The sequence below is a fragment of the Diadema antillarum genome, unplaced genomic scaffold (assembly GCF_040938485.1).
Source record: "Diadema antillarum isolate AM-2024a unplaced genomic scaffold, OU_Dant_1.0 scf00000231, whole genome shotgun sequence".
Lineage (NCBI taxonomy): Eukaryota > Metazoa > Echinodermata > Echinoidea > Diadematoida > Diadematidae > Diadema > Diadema antillarum.
In genome coordinates this window covers 712,501-727,542 of record NW_027271120.1, presented here as the reverse complement: position 1 = coordinate 727,542, position 15,042 = coordinate 712,501, and the positions used below count along the sequence as shown (strand labels likewise).

The 15,042-nt window shown below is 38.3% G+C and overlaps 1 protein-coding gene across 1 annotated transcript in view; it reads right to left on the bottom strand.

Moving 5' to 3' along the window:
- The window catches only part of LOC139724823 (syntaxin-binding protein 5-like), a 91,130-nt gene that overhangs the window by 11,555 nt on the left and 64,533 nt on the right, over window positions 1-15,042 (bottom strand). The window contains exons 17-18 of the mRNA XM_071635948.1: window positions 1,140-1,256; window positions 188-310 (exon numbers count right to left, since the gene is read on the bottom strand). Coding sequence (XP_071492049.1) covers window positions 188-310; window positions 1,140-1,256 — 240 coding nt within the window. The remainder of the gene's footprint in view (window positions 1-187; window positions 311-1,139; window positions 1,257-15,042) is intronic.

The window sequence follows — 15,042 nt, the reverse complement described above, 5'->3', positions numbered from 1 at the left end:
GTATCTTGTTGTATTGTATTTTTTTAACTCTACCCACGCCCAACTTAGTTGACGGCGTGCCAAGTTTGTATATTTTGCTCAAATGCACAAACCCGCCCAAACCGATCAATAAATTGCCAAATGAAGCCATGCCATGAAAGCTTGACTCACGATTCCAGTTTGGTGAAGTCAGCCCACCACTACTCACCACTAGGCGTGACAATGACCGGTTGTGATAGTCTTTGCTCCCCAGGAGGTGGGAGGTTGACGACAATGCCCAGCACGGAACCCAGGGTGGTTCCAACCCATAGACATGGACAAGTCACAGATTCTGAGGGTAAAAATGTGAGAATTGGTATGTTAAATGATTCCCTTCCGGAGAAAAAAAAACCCCACAAACGAACAATGAAGCAATATCAAACAGGAATTCAGAAATGGACAATATCTTTTTGCTTTCTCATGAAACACTTGCTTTCACATCATGAACTTCACCCAACTGCCATCTTCTGCCTTTTCAGCAATGTTCAGAATAGGTTTGTGGCTTAGGGCTGTCAAACGGACAATGAAAGGTGACAAATGAAAAAAAGGATGATGAGGAAGATAACGAAATGGAGGGAGGAGGAAGAGGAGTAGGAGGAGGAGGAGGAGGAGAAAATGAAGAGAGGAAAGGTAGATGAGGAAGAGAACAAAGAGAAAGAAGAAGAGGAAGAGAAGGAAGAAGGAAAAGCAGAACTGGAGGAGGAGGAAAGGGATCAAGATATGGAGGATGTATCAATCGAGAAAGAGGAGCCAAAGCTTTGCGGCTTGCATCCTACGAAATCCTGAAGATCTTTGCACACCAAAATATATCCAATCCAGGTATTGAGGGTGTACATCATAAACATATTTCCCTCATACATGTAATATGATCATAAACTGGACATTGACAGTTCACCGACTTATTACCTTAAAGGCTAATAACAGGGAAGTAGAATTCCTCAACTTTGGTGTAGACATGTACAGAAATGGGAGCAGAGAAAGAATGCACAACGGATATAAGCAAATATTCAAGATTTAGAAGGGCGACAAGACAGAAAGAGAGAAAGAGATGGGGGGGGGGGGGGGGAGACCAAAAATGAGACAATCATAGAAACTAAAGGAAAGAAAACTAGACTGCCCACCTTCCTTTCTTGTATACGATTCAGCAAACGTGAGAATCTGCACCCCTTCCCTAGTCTCCTTCTCCAGGCTGGACATGCTGGAGCTACGCGAGCGAGTGAAAGATCCCTCACTGCGATCTGTATACAAAACACCGGGTACAGGAGGCTAAGCACACAAAAAATGATGTGTGTATGTACGTGTGAATAAATACATGATGTGAAGGGACAGAAATACCTGACAGAAAAAAAAAAAGGAAAGAAAGATGGAGAAATGGACCAATCCTTGGGTGTACCATATTTGTGATTCAGAACATGAAATATTGACAAAGACCACCTGGTAGAGATTATGGATGAAGATGAAAATATATAACCAACATTACCGTTCCACAATGTTGCCATCAAGACAAATTGAACATACAATACATCATATTAGATACCTGTGGGCAGCTTGGGGGAGAAAAAAACAATGTCAGGTGGGAGATACATTTCCCAAATGTTCATTTTGTAAGTTTTGTATGTGAAATTCTGTAACATACACATGTATGAGTACACTCTTAATCAAAATAGCAGTGTTGGATTCATAGTGATTTGAACAATATATGTGACCCGCTACAACAAAATGATCCTAAAGTCGGGCGAGGTCAATTACTTGAAAATTGCATGATATAATCCCCTAATCTTTCTGCTTTAAATTGGTATACAACACATTTTATAAAAATAATCGGCTGCGGAGATATCGATGTTTAAAAGAGAGCATGTCAAGACGTCTGGAAAATCACTGTTCTGAGAAAAGCGCCCTAAAAGTCTTCCTTTCGACGCAATCGCGATCAAGGGACACGCAAGTCAGTTTTCACCTCTGGACAATAGAAGGTAAGCCCTAGCAACCCCCGAAGAGTTCATTCAAGCACATCAGCGTCGGCGGTCTCCTCACCAACCAATCAGTGACCAGGATGTGAGAAGCGGCTGAGCATAGCGCACGCACCAGACGACTGGGCAGTGTGCGAGCTTCACGCTTCGGTTAGCAGCAAGCAGCAAACTGACCAATGAGATCACTCTGGTCGTTGTTAGGGGCGGAACCTATCTGTGGCGCTCAATCCAAATTTTCGAACCAGTTTCTGCTTCGTTGAAACTCCAAAAAACATGGCTCAGAAAAACGCTATTTTTTAATCTTTCCTTTGATCATTTTGCTTCAAAATTTCGACAGATGATAGAAGACATGTTAGACTCCAATAATATATCAAAATCAGAAAATCGTAAGTTTTGACCAATTTTAATGCTCTGACTTCAAACTCGATTTTCACGGCTTCGACCGTGCGCGACTTTAGGACCTTTTTGTTGTAGCGGGTCACATATCACTACCTAAATGCATGATACCTTATTGTAGCATCACAAACTTTTTAAAACTTCATTGCACCTATGCTACATACAGTGTACATGTATCTGATTACAAAAGGTAGCAGAGATAAAAACTGCAAGCTTTCAATACTAAAACATGTTTGTGCGTTACCAGGTCAGTTTTTAGTCCATTGTTCTGGGTTTTCAAAGATCAAATAAAATCCCTATGACCATTGGATGAAACCTCTGGTGTACAATTCTAGCAAAACACATTGATGCATAGAGTTTGTACTATATGTATGTATGCATATTTTTATGTGTGTATGTGTGTAAATTGGGGTGTACAAGTGTATGTGTCTTCATACAATCTGTTGCTTGCCTTTCAGACACCACAGTATTGGATATGGTGTCTGAATCATAGAGTATTTCATGCACAGGACTCCCAACTCAAAAGTCTAGCATTCCAGCTGTTTCATGAAAGGGTTTGTGAATTCACGTCTGAGCGGTACAGTGACATTTAAAACAGCCTTAATGGTTGCAACCTCCAAAGATTTTGATGGCATCAGAAAACAGAATTCAAAGTATGCCACTCAAACAGACATCTCTATTGCAGAGCAATGCCATAAAAAGTTACGTATAAGTCTACTGTGTTCAAGTTCAAAGCAGAACTTGCAAAGTAATAATAAAATGAAGATATACGAGATACCTACACTGATTACAAAAACTGTGAAATCCATATTTTCCTACACAAGAAAAACTATGACATCAAAAAGGATATACGGTGTAGTATATTTTGGTGCATAGGAAGTCTTAATTACACACTGTCCACTCCCTTACAAGAAACCATTACACTTTAATAGTGACAAGTCAATATGGTTATGAACAAATTTGATAAAGATAAGTAGGGTGTGTTTTTAAAATCTCTGGAGCAAGACATACAGTGTAGATTTAAATGAAAATACTGCCGATGCAATGATGACCAAGAAGTCTGTACTATATTTGTCCTCTCTTAACTAAAATTTGGGCCAACTAATGCTGCTCATAATATTCCAAGTCCTGTGCCTTGCACACATTTTGTTTTGTTTTGCCTTGGGTGGTTCTTTTTTATTTTTGGAACAGGCTAAATAAGATGCGGTGATCTATTCGTACACAGCACGCCATTAAAGTAATGCGCTTCTGTAGTTCTCAAGCTATTCTGGCCATTTGAAGGAACACCTCAAGCAATTACGAGAAATGCAAAAACACTGCACATATGCAAAGATATAGGTCAGAACCAATCAGGAACCCTACTGCACTTGTGAATTTTGGTAGCACATGTCAATACAGCTGAGAGAACAATTCACACATCTGATTTGTTTTTCTTTTTTAAAACTAAATATACATTGTATATATTATGTATATTGCCAATAAGTGCTCTCTTTCTTTCTATGGACCCTCTGAAGAGATCTCACTAGATTATCTACCGTACTATTCATAACACATCTGAGAAGCCAACTTCTGAATGAGATGACCCAAACTTCAACTGACCTACTGTAAAAGTGGATATTTTCGCGAGACTAATTTTTTATGTTTGGCCTAGTAAGAAGAGTTTCGCATGTTTTTTATTCCGCGGAATAAAGATATCAAGTACAGGAACATATGGTAAGCAAAAATATTCGTGTGCTTTTATTTTTGCGCTAGTTTCCATTTGCGCGAAATGCGCAAAATTTTCAACACTGCGAAAATTTCCACTTTTACGGTATTCAAGTTTGGTATCCAGTTTCCTGTGATATATGTACCTCAAGATACATAGTTGTAATGAAATTTGCCATTTCCAACCATGATTCTGCTTTTTATAAGCTGATATCCAAAGCTACACATTGCGATATATTTATCAAACTTATGGAACTATGATAAAGTTTGAACAATATGGTACATTGTACCCGGAAAGAATTTCCATTGTTCCTTAAAAAAAAAAAAAAACAAACAAACAAACTTCACTCATCTTGAAATTAATCTATTGTCCTAAGCCATCACTGCCCTATTGCCACTGCAAACTTGAACATTTTTTTTTATAAAGATAGAAGACAAAAACAAAACTACTCATGCAAACATTAAATATAAATATACAATCTTATAATCTAAACATCACTACATTGAAAGATGGCGAGAAAAAGTACTGCATCATGCATATCTATGTTGATAACAATTGGACAGAAAGTAATGACACATTGATTCTTATCACTACTTGAAAATTCATGCGAACTACACCAAGAAAAAAAAACATGGGATGAGAAGACAGAAAACCACTCACGCAAGATACTTGCGACCACAGATTCAACCAGAAGACGAAACCGAGGGACGGACGATGACTTTTTGTGACATGCTTCGGGTTGTGGGGCCGGGCCTGAGGCCGGGGCCGGGGCCGGGGCGGGGTGTTGTTCGCTACTACCGGACGGGGAGGGGACGTGGGTCGGGGTGGGGTTGGAAGCGAGAGAATTGGAAGAAGAGGAACGGGTTGCAGAGGGCGGGGAATCAGAGTCCGTCACCGGGAGCGGGGCAGACTCGGAAGCGGCGGGGTCCACTCTTTGGTCCGGCTGGTCAGCTGGAAGAGTGGGAGAAGCAGGTGTGGCAGACTGTGAGGGTGGGGGATCACTGGCAGATGGGGTGGGGTCAGGGGGCTTGCTTGGACATGGGTTTTCATGGGTGGGGTCGGGACTGCCTACAGCATCGGATTGGGGGGCTGCCCATGGAAAAGCAGGCGGTGGGTTGGCAAGTGAAACAAAAGAGAACGAAACAAAATAGCACCCAATTTCCAGCAGAGATGGTAAAATGAACAGAAAACAAACACAAAGAAAAAAAAACCCACATTACGACATTGATGTGCAAAATCATATCATGTTGACAAACGCAACGTGATCAAAATCATAAGATTCCGCATGACATGATTGTGGAATGGCACAAATCAAGAGTGGGATATAAGGGTTGCAGAACAAGGGAGGCAAAAAGAGAGAGAAGAATACATTGCATAGCTCAATAAAATATTTGAACAATATGTCTATACTGACAGAGTGTACACGAAAGCACTAACTAGCAGGATACAATGAATTTAAATCATCTCAGGAATACGATTCGGCTGCTAATACATATTCTGCCGCCTCAACTGATATTTTTTTTCTCTTGTGAAGGGATATATACTGCAATACATACATGTATATAATGATGTATTCACATTTACATGCTGTAATGTACAAATTATCTTTCCTCTTTGTAAAGGGAGCGGTAAATGTAAAATATTTATGCCAATCATATTCTGAATCAATTTCAGTATGCCATCATTTTCTTGGACATTAAACACTCCAAACTGAAGTTGACTTGGGTCTCATCCAATCTAGTAAGTTACCAGGGGTATTGACACAAATTTGGACAGAATTTTAACAAATAAACCAGTCTTTTCATCTGTAAACTAAGAATCAGAGAATATGCATGACTGCTATGAAATGCAAAGCTTAATCGGTTATACAATGCGTGCAGTGATTTGCATTCTATTAGTTGACCTAATAGATTAGCGTGCAACAGATTATTACCTCCACCAAGGAGATTATGTTTTTGTTGGCATTGATTTGTTTGTCTGTATGCAAAATAACTATAAAAAAAGAAAGAAATTTGAATGGATTTAGATCTGGGAATTTTTATGAATTTTAGAAGGATTCTTTTTTTTTTTTTTTTGGGGGGGGGGGGCAATTTTGGGCCAACAAATGAGGGAGTTCAAGCTGTAAGTATTTGAGGTTTGCATAAGCACACTGTGCGCATGCTCAAGGTGCAGAGCAGGCAAAAGCTGATGACGAGATAAGAGAACTCTTTTGTATCATCATATATGGGAAATAAGGGCGATTTTCAGCTTGTGTGCGGGTGGAAATGAGCTGCTCGGCGGAGGTCTGCACTCTCCCGAGTGCTTTTCTAGTTAATCTCTGTTTTGTAAGACATTCCAAATCACACACTGCAGCACTGTGAGTTGATAGTTATGGCATTATGGACCAAACATTCCAAAACACTCCAAATGAGGAACTCAATGCATTAAAAAAAAAAGCAAACACAATCCACACATGATCAAAATTTGAAATGAATGCAGCAAGATTCTCAGTATTGTGCAAAGCTGGATTCTAGGCATTGGTAAATCATATAATTTTTGCAGCAAAATTTTCTATCCCAAGCAAGCCAAAAGAAAGAAGAAGTAACAAAAGCAGACTGATTTAGCTGAAAACTGAGAAAGAAAATTAACACATTCACATTAAAAGAGCATCAAAAAAAGTTCCACCATGCATATCTAAAGCTATCCATTTACAGTTGTAGGTGCCCAAACAAGCAGCAGACAACAAGTCTAAGCAAGCTCTTATACTGAAGTCACCAATCTGTTTAATCATGCCGACTGCCACCTGTTTGAACAGTAACCCTCGTCACACAAACTGTTACTCAAGTCACACAAACTGTTGCTCATGTGTGAAAATATGTCAGTAGCCCAAGTCGCAAATTGGCAATGCTGTCTGTCAGGGCATACTCCACAATCCACTGGCCCATGGTTGCTGGTCTATAGGTAGATGTTGCACATTCATTTTGGTCAGCTGCAAAGTTTCTCCTGCAGCATCCCAAAACTTCCTATCACACCAAATCTAATAGTGGTAAGCTTCTCTTGATATGGTTGTCATGCCAACAGGTGAAGACATTTTCTCTCTTTGCTGTATCAAAATCACAATTTTCAATGATCTCTGTAGCTTTTTTTTTGTCTCATGGGGAAAAAAAAACACTAAAATATATATAGCTGCTAATCTTCTGTAGGCAAGCAAAATGATAAAAAAATCTCTCCCTCAATGAACAAACTGTTGCTTTGCAAACTTTGAGAGACCTATTCAATTTGAGACGGACTGACAGTCAACAGTTTGTGAAATATAATCTGATTTCTCAGGGCAGGAAGGGTCTATCAAAGACCCAAACAGCTATAGCGCTCTCTAAATGACTATCAATGATGAAATGCTGAAAAAGCTACCTGCCAATTGCCTAAATTTTCACAAAATGCAGTGGATCGGTCTCCATCTATCATGTGGCGGCCAATCACATGACCTGATCACCTGACATCCAACTGCTGACCGGAATTTTTTGGACATAGTCTGCTTCACAAGTACTCATACACAACAGTGGGCATTTTTGGCCTGAAGACCTAGTAATAAACTATTCCGCACAGTTGTTGCTCAAGTTCTTCCTGTGCTATGGGAAGCCTTGGGCAAACCAACTTGTCAAGAAAAAAAAATCAACAAACAAACAAACTTTTGTACTGCAGGCATGCATACAGATTCATTTACGTCAGCAAACTGGATAGTCAGTAGTTCTATTCATTTCTGGTGGTAAAACAAGTCTGTAACTAGTCACAATTCTTTATCTTCAAGCACACTAAGAATTCTCTGTCACTATGTTAGTTGATATTGAGACCACAAATGTCACAATAACACCATGCGATTTGTAATATTGTAGGATTTCAAGGGCTGAATTTTTCCCTTCTTTTAAACCACCTAGAACCTTGGCAAATGTGGGGCACAAAAAGCTTGGAAAAGTATGCAGGGCATGCATAGGACTTTCAAGACATGGATCAGGAATATCAAAATGCAATCAACAAGGATGGCACCAACAATAATTCTATGGCAGTTGTTTATCTAGGTTGTGCCATCCTCCGGTTTATTTTGACACAAATGTGGGGAAAATCTGTGTTTTAATAAAGAGTTTGAGAGATGAAAAGTGTGCAGGGCAAATGTTTGAGTGCACAAGTGATGCGCGCATCTTTACTCCCAGATTTACCAACTTCAGGCGACTCAATCGAAAAGGAGTTCATTTTCAATCTTACATTTCCCTTTAATGCAAGCAAGCTTTTTGACCACTTTCTATACAATCAGGGCTATGGTTAGCTTGACAATATACGGTGAATGGCTTTAGAATGCAAGGGTATCTGCAATTTCATATGCCATACATGTTACACCATGTGTCTACGACTAGATATTTCGAGTCCATTATGAATAAGAACTATTTCAGAGTAAATGGCATGATATGCACAGAATGCTCTACCAAATTATCCCTGATCTCACTGTAAAGTTACTGGAAAATGTTCTTCACCAATAAAGGAACAAGCCATACTTAAAAAAAAAAAAAGTGAAGCTGGAACATGTCTGAGATGTGATCTGGGCATTCTGGAGAAAATGCACAAGCAATGGAGAAACCAGAAGGCAAGAACTCAGCATGCAAGAGCTGAATCACTAGCACGCAGCAGGCATCAACAGCCGCAATAACATTGACAAAAGATCATGAGGTTAAAAGATTGCGGTCTTCAAGATCTCGAAGTTTTGCAAGTGTGACCGCAAACTTAACACAAAACTTCTTGCGACACTTCCCCCCTCAAACTAGGGGTATTTCCCAGACTCTTGAGGTATTAAATTCATCATTCTTCAAGGTTAAATATGAGCTTTGCCATTTGCCAATTTGCTAATTTGAGAATGCTAAGATGATGCAATTAGGCATAAAAATAGTGTTCTGCACATGTACATGCACAAAACAGCTGTTTTCCATGATCGTAAAATCCAGGAGGAGGCATTAGGCATTTCCACATCAGCCCGATAAAAATCCAAGCTCGAGATATTTTTCGCAATTGCGAATTAGCGCGCTATTTAATTTCTTATTCACATCAGCCCGAAGAGAATTAGACGGAATATTTTTCGAGCTAAATCGACAGCTGAGTATGTGCAAACAGCATCAGTAATGTGTGTGCCCTCTCAAAAATTCCTCATGATTTGTGTGCAGTTTGCCTCGATCGATCGGGTCACACATGCTAGGCATGATGGGATGCATCGCGCTAATATCTCGAGTCGTTTCACATTATCAAATAGCGCGCTACTATCTCGCTATTTCAGAAATTTCCCGAGTTGGACTCGAGAAATTTTCTCTATCAGAGCGATACAATTAGCATGCTAATTTGTGTTCACATTATCAAATAGCGCGCTATTTCGTGATCGGGTTCATTTCCCAAGTCAGAAAATAGCACGCTATTTCGAAACATTGGGCTGATGTGAAAACGCCTAATGTCTACTTGTTTTAGCATTCACATCCAAGTCTCAAGCTTGTAATTAACTCTCATGCAGATACTGCTTTAATTTGTTGTTATTCCAAATGCATGCCACAGTGTATGTCAAATCCTTCACACCTGTTCCCAAGGCAATTCCACTTCATTATGCAAATAAGACACCTGTCCATTCATTTGTTGCATGCAATTTATCTGAAGGACTTGACTTTACAAGCTCAGCTGGATGGAAGAAATACTAGCAAAAACAAAACAACAGGAAAGTGCAAGTATTTCATGGCTAATAATTTTGTTCGTTGGATATTTTTCTGCAGCTGTAAACTAGTAGTTAGCCATATTCTAAATACTGTGATGTAGATTTCCTCCATGCCATAGACATACAATAACAAGTGATGATGACAGTCTTTTGTTATAGCTTGGGTTGGAACCAGGTGCAAGCATTGTTAGCAACAATAGTGAGCATGTTTACAAATATTAGGGCCAGGTGAGGTTGTTTACAACCAGTTTCTATGGCAACAAATGGCTATGCCTTCATACTTAAGCATTCAATTCAAAAGCACGATGCTGGTTTTGAAAAGAAAATGATACAATTGCCTTATTTAAACCAGGCATGCATAACATTCACTCTACTTAATCAGCTTTGCATTCAATTACCCCATACATTTAAACAAAAAGCCACATGCTGGAAGACATATTTTGTATAAATATTTAAAAATGAATGCAAGTTGCAATATCAATTCTACTTCTGTCTTCAAATAAAGGGCATGCTGAATAACTTGTGCCAAAGTGCTTGACACATCTTTTCTCCATGGACACATTGGAGAGCTACATGCATCATCTTTGAGTATTAGAGAAAGGTAGAAACTACATTGCCAAGTGGGTATACAGAGTTGATCCTGTAATACTTGTTCAGGGACTGTTACTTTGCGAAAACTACGCCTAAAGCAAAATAGAAACATGACATAAGATGGATGCAAAAGGGACGACACGGTATGCAGAAATGACTGAATTGCCATAACACGTTGGAATGTAAGACCTTCATAGTTAATTATTTTTTTCTATTTAGGATGTGATGATATGATAAATCATTAAATTGATAAGGAATAAACAATGACTACGAACTAAAACCTTACCATGACTGATCTAAGCACATTATGTGTGTTTTTTTTTTCTGCCACCAAAGCTTCTTAAAGCAGAATTCTTTCGCAAACCTTCAGCATGTGTCTTTGTTAGATTCCTTCTCTACTAGATTATTGAAAGTAGGAAAGGACGAATATCTACAATCTATTTTACAGTTTCAATCTCTAGCAAGAGTTACATTCGGAAACATCTTTAATATTCATTCAACTTTGATCTTTATCTCAGCAACTAGTTGCCAGCATACTTGAACCACCGTGCACCCAAACATTGTGATCTCATAACTATTGTAAAAGTGGAAATTTTTGTGCAGTTCATGCAACCAAATGCTCCTGCAAAAATAAAAGCACACAAATATTTCAGCTTGTAATAGTACCACTATGAAATGTCTTGATTCTACGGAATTACAAACACGCAAAATTCATCTTACCCAGCCAAGCAAGAAATATTACTCGCGTGAAAATATCCACTTTTACAGTACAGCGTATAATTCGATTCGAAGCAGAAAATTGATTAAAAACACCGTGCATGAATGCTCCCTACTGTTAGAAATGCATCATATTCCAGCATGTTGTCCATACCATAAGTTGCACTTCCATACCCGTACCCAAGCATCCCATGATAGTGCAACATCCGCTTCTTGTTTTCTTTTTAGTGTATCACAACATTTTATCCATTTATGTATTAGTTGCAAGCAACAGAGTGTTGGTGAACGTTTGTTGAGTAAAAACACTGGCAAGCAACAGAATGTATGAAGACGGATTAATTGTACTGATGAGTTAATACCTTGTTATTAACACCCATAACAACAGCAACCACACACACACACGCACACAAACATATTTTTCTTGCTCATAGTGGTCAAGGTGAAAAATATGTTTTGTGTCTGGCAGAAGGAGTTAGTTTCAAATGGTTTCTTGCAATAACCTTCTGCCAATCACACTGCACTAAATGAAGGGTTATGGAGACATTTTTCTTTCAATGTGGCAAATGATGTATATGGATGCAAATCTGCTGTCTATTTTGTCAGTTTTTTGTAGACCTCTTTAAAAAAAAATAAAAACATATGATGCTCTGCTTACAAATGAAGCACTTTCACAATGGAACGTAATTTGCTCATTTCCAAAATCTGCACATCTCATTAACATTTAAAAAGCCATGTTAGTATTCATTTTTCCTCCTTGCAAGCTCAGATGATTAAGGCTGCAAAGAACTTTAAAGTGATTTTGGCAGAGATTTAAATTAGTGGCTATGCATAATATGGCAGGATACAGTGGGTTAATTATTGCACATCCTTAATATTGAGAACTTTGACCTTTTATAATCAGTGTGTGTTAGAACATTTATCAGTGATGTACGTCATTCAAATCTGGGTGTGTCATTGACATAATCATGAATGATTGGGCATAATTGCAAGCATTATGCTTGCAATGGTAGCATAGGATATCATGTGTCAGATAATTGATAGGATACAACATGATGAATGCTGCTATTTTCCCCCTATTCTGTAAGCACAGTGACAATAACCAGATGAATTTCTGCAGAAGGTACCCAAATTGATACCCCTCCCCCCCCCCCCCCCCCAAAAAAAAAAACCCACAAAAAACAAGATAGATAATGATTATTATACACTGGATATAAGTTTGGTTATGAATAATTCTGAATGTGTAGTACAGCAAAAGTAAAAAAAAAAACATGTAATGTATGTGAGATGAAAGCACTGATCAAAAGTGATTACAAAAAACTGAAACTGCAAAGGAGAAAAAAAAAGTTTCGGAATGGACAATCATCATCGCGTCATTAGGTGATCAAGCAACAATGTCAAATGTCAATCCGTCATACAAAATGTGGACACTTGAGTGATGAGATATAACAAGATATGATTTGAGGGGAGATACAAGGTAGATCAAAATTCCCAATCAGATTTTCGTACTGATCTTCAGAAATGCCTCCTGTCAGTCATCCTGATCTCGCTGCCTTTTGATTCGCAAAGGCGGAAATTTAAAAATACCTGCAAGGTGAAAGATTGCATTGCCTTTACCTCGACGGATGCATTCACCGGAAAACACAAGTTTCCACCTCCAAGATCATATCATTATTATCCTCTTCACTCAAAGTGGCAAAATATGCACATTCACCACTTTTAGAAAAATACATAACCATAAATCTCAATACAAAATATCAGGTAAAGTGTTTATCTTTTTTTCCTCAAAATTACTGATTATCATTCAAAAACAGGTTAATAGGGAATATCAAAAGTAAGAGATGAATGATGTTGAAAAGTACTACCAAGAGATCTTATTAGCATTATCTCTCATACACACAGGGTCAACTTGGGTCAAATATGTGGGCGATAATCGACTGCGACTGCATCATGATTTGCGTAAGTTTAACTTCACTCCCACGATAGATTACGAGTGAATTGCCGCGTGCACCATACAGAGACCGACTGTGTCGTGTCATTGTTTGGCTGCTAGCGATCTTGCAAATAAATGTGTTCTCCATATTAAAACAGCAGCACAGATGTGTGATAAACAAGACTGAAAACCGCTATGTTCTTTGATGACGTTATAATCAATGTTCTTGAAGAGGTCAATTTGTAAAAGGGTATATTCTGAGAAAACAGGGTATTTTTTTTCTTTCACACACTCTTTGCACCTGTGATGACACTGATCTCTTTTTTTTCTTCTTCAACATTTGCACGAGACCAAGGAAATGTGGATACTATGAGAGATAATACCAAAATACTTGTTACAACTGAATATGATTGTTCTAAACATAATCAAGGAAATGACGATCCAAACATTTGTATTACACGTACAAAACATATCAACATCTGCATGAAACAAACTGGATAAGAAATCAAGACATGAAATACTAAATGAAAACAGAAAAATCAAAGAATCTCTTTCAAAATCAGATGTGAAAACAGAGTTATGACAGACTTTAATAATAAAATGGAAAAAAAAAAGAGAGATCATCCAAAAAGCAGTGCAGTGCAAGCATACATACATACATCACGTAACAAGGAATCGCAGGTCAACGGGGACGGAGGTCAGAGGTCAGGTAAGAGGAGGATTCAGGTTAGTGTTCCTCCCACAATGCACGGGAGGGCTTTCATGCTTAGGCTCCTTCCCCAGGCTTTCAAGTGAAAAAGGTTAGTCAATATGCACGGCAGCAGCTTTTCCTTTTCGTTTTTCTCCCCACTTTGGTTTTACCCTTTCGGCTTCGGCTCCGGCGCCGGCGAAGTCTCATGAGGGAGATTATCCTACGCACAAGAAAAACCCTCCAAAGGAAGAACTCTGTGAAAAGATTCAATTGTGATTTTTTTTTCGACAGGTGTCATGAAGGACTGGCTACTTTTTTCAAGCTATAGATCCAGATGAAAGGACGGCATGTGATGGTGATGATTGTCGATTTTGGTCTCTAATGAACTGAATATGACACAAGCGCTGGTACAAGTCACTGGCAGCCGACAGGATTATTTTTTTTTTTCAATCAGAGAAGTTAGGACAAAGATGATGGATAGGTATACATATGGAGCACTGATCAGTCATGGAAATACAACTTCAAGCAGCTAGCTAGATGCTAAAGATGGAAATGCTTTGAATACGGAATATGGTTTTAAAAGTTTGGAAGCACGGTATTCTCAACTGTATTGGCTTTTTCGCTAAATCTCCCAAAGATGATCAACAAGTCCCCCTCAAAAATTATTTGTTAATTCTTCTACTGGTTTGAAAAGCTATTTTTTTTTTTTTTTTTTTTTAGATTCTAAGACATGAAACTAACAAGAAAATGGAAAAAAAGAAACACATGACAATATTCTTATCGTATTCTGTCAAAAGAAAAAAAAAGAGGTAAAATTGCTCTTTCAATTTTTTTTTCTATGATGTAGCTAAAGCTGATGACACAACATGAAATCAAGGGTGTAGGACTAAGGTATTCAACCATCACCGAACACCAAGATTTTTCTTTCTTTTGAGCTATTTTATCACTAACATGTTGCTTGACAATCAATGTCAAGTTTATCAATTGAAAACAAAGGCAAATTCAGACATAGTGTGAAAAGGCTGTGAGAGAGGTCACGCCACATCTACTATAAAGTTCACCATCACCAGAAAACCACTTTAATTTAGTGGTATAGATTTAGCTCTTCCTAATAGAATAAATCAAGATTTCAAGAGGAAGATAAATAATAAGCTTAACAAATTCACTATAGGACTTTTAAAAAATCATTATTATTGTGCTTCAATCATACAATGCATTTGCCATCGATTATAAATCTATGTCATTTTGTTGTCTGTTTATTTATCTACAGTTATCTACATACTCCATCTACAGTCCGGTTTTAGTCCG